Source organism: Polyodon spathula, chromosome 19 (genome assembly GCF_017654505.1).
Source record: "Polyodon spathula isolate WHYD16114869_AA chromosome 19, ASM1765450v1, whole genome shotgun sequence".
In the NCBI taxonomy this organism is placed as follows: domain Eukaryota; kingdom Metazoa; phylum Chordata; class Actinopteri; order Acipenseriformes; family Polyodontidae; genus Polyodon; species Polyodon spathula.
Window position 1 is genome coordinate 246,903 of NC_054552.1, and position 2,500 is coordinate 249,402.

At 50.8% G+C, this 2,500-nt stretch overlaps 1 protein-coding gene across 5 annotated transcripts in view; it reads left to right on the plus strand.

The window, feature by feature from the left end:
• Positions 1-329: 329 nt before the first annotated feature.
• Positions 330-2,500, plus strand: part of LOC121294632 (protein phosphatase 1 regulatory subunit 12A-like) — a 38,782-nt gene continuing 36,611 nt past the window's right edge. For 3 of the 5 annotated variants that reach the window (XM_041218540.1, XM_041218537.1, XM_041218541.1), the window contains exon 1: positions 330-671. In XM_041218540.1, the coding sequence (XP_041074474.1) occupies positions 396-671 (276 nt within the window). In that variant the 5' untranslated portion in view covers positions 330-395. The remainder of the gene's footprint in view (positions 672-2,500) is intronic. The other 2 variants (XM_041218536.1, XM_041218539.1) reach the window with 1 other exon arrangement.

Consider the following 2,500-nt stretch of genomic DNA (forward strand, 5'->3'; position numbering starts at 1 on the left):
GAGGGAGAGTCAGGGGGCTGTGTTGCAGTATAGAGGGGTACAGATTGAGGGAGAGTCGGGGGCTGTGTTACGGTACAGTGAAGACTCACATGGATTCAGCTGGTGATTGAGGTATACAAAGTAACTCAAACAGATTTGGATCGTGGTGGATTTAGATGCAGTTTCTGCCGCTTGTACCCAGGCGGCGCTGTGCATCGTCTCTTGTTTCTCTGCTGTGATTGCATTGTCTTGTTAAGCTGTGAGGCTCTTGTCGGTTATTGCCGCACCCCCTCCCCTCACGGTTGCAATGCTAGATTCTTGCAGGCAGGAGGCGCACTCGCTCCGCCAGCAGCCCCGCCGCGCCGCTCCGCCTCCCCGCACCGTCAACTGCTCTGTCCGGGGGCGAATCTGGGAAGATGGCGGCGGAGGATCGCTCTAGGTCGGACGCCGCTCGGAAGAAGCGCCGGGAGCAGCTGAGCCGATGGACCGGCTCGGAAACAGACCGGTCCGAGGCAGAGTCGCGGGATCGGCCCGGGGGAACAGGCCAGTCTCGGTACCGGGTCCGCTTCGCTCAGGGAGCCGTGTTCATGGCAGCTTGCTCGGCGGGCGATCGGGAGGAGGTCCGGGGTTTGCTTCAGCAGGGCGCTGATATCAACCACACGAATGTGGACGGGCTGACCGCGCTGCACCAGGTACCCAAACACCGCGGCTCACTCGCACTGGGTCAGAACAGGCTGTCCCAAACACCGCGGCTCACTCGCACTGGGTCAGAACAGGCTGTCCCAAACACCGCGGCTCACTCGCACTGGGTCAGAACAGGCTGTCCCAAACACCGCGGCTCACTCGCACTGGGTCAGAACAGGCTGTCCCAAACACCGCGGCTCACTCGCACTGGGTCAGAACAGGCTGTCCCAAACACCGCGGCTCACTCGCACTGGGTCAGAACAGGCTGTCCCAAACACCGCGGCTCACTCGCACTGGGTCAGAACAGGCTGTCCCAAACACCGCGGCTCACTCGCACTGGGTCAGAACAGGCTGTCCCAAACACCGCGGCTCACTCGCACTGGGTCAGAACAGGCTGTCCCAAACACCGCGGCTCACTCGCACTGGGTCAGAACAGGCTGTCCCAAACACCGCGGCTCACTCGCACTGGGTCAGAACAGGCTGTCCCAAACACCGCGGCTCACTCGCACTGGGTCAGAACAGGCTGTCCCAAACACCGCGGCTCACTCGCACTGGGTCAGAACAGGCTGTCCCAAACACCGCGGCTCACTCGCACTGGGTCAGAACAGGCTGTCCCAAACACCGCGGCTCACTCGCACTGGGTCAGAACAGGCTGTCCCAAACACCGCGGCTCACTCGCACTGGGTCAGAACAGGCTGTCCGCAGGGATGCGGCTGCGCCTTCCCTGATTCATTGCATCTGCAACACGGGAGCTTGATTTACTTCATGACGGGATGTTGCGAATTAATCCTCAACATCAAAATAATGATAATATTAATAATAATGATAATGATATAATAATAATAATAATAATAATAATAATAATAATAATAATAATAATATTAATAATAATAATAATATATTATTAATTACCATTATATAATATATTAATTATTAATTAATTAATATAATTATGATTATTATAATTAATTATTTTATTATTACTATTAATTATTCTTTCGTGAGGGCAAATATTATAATTATAATTAAGAAGCATAAAAAAAATAAAAAATGGCAACATATATAATGTAAACTCTTTTGAATTTCAAAGTTTAAGAAGGACCAGCTGACTCAATTATAGCACAGCAGTTAGAAAGAATTGGTGTGCCAGGCCTCAATATATTATCTGATTCTTGAGTTGTGAATTGAATAAGTATTTATTTACGTTTACACAATTGGGAAACACCTGTGGTTAATGTTTGGCAATAGGGGTGTGTGTGTGGGATTATTTTTTTAAACTAGTCTGCGGTTATTACGGACATCCGAAGAAAGGATTGCCTGTAATGGATGAATGGATTACCGCACTTTGTGTGTATTCTGAAGATCATGATGATGTATAATTATTATTAGATTGTATACACAGGTGTGTTGCAGTTTAGTTGGTGAGGAGGAGCCCCAGCAGCTTGGTGCCAGGCTGCAGGAACCCCAATACTATGCACTCTGATATAGTATGAGTTACACTGTGGTGTGTGTGTGTGTGGATCGATGACCCTGTGGTTAGAGGTCGCACAGAGGGTGTGTGTGTGGATCGATGACCCTGTGGTTAGAGGTTGCACAGAGGGCGTGTGTGTGTGAGTCGATGACCCTGTGGTTAGAGGTTGCACAGAGGGTGTGTGTGTGGGATCGATGACCCTGTGGTTAGAGGTTGCACAGAGGGTGTGTGTGTGGATCGATGACCCTGTGGTTAGAGGTTGCACAGAGGGTGTGTGTGTGGATCGATGACCCTGTGGTTAGAGGTTGCACAGAGGGTGTGTGTGTGAGTCGATGACCCTGTGGTTACAGGTTGCACAGAGGGTGT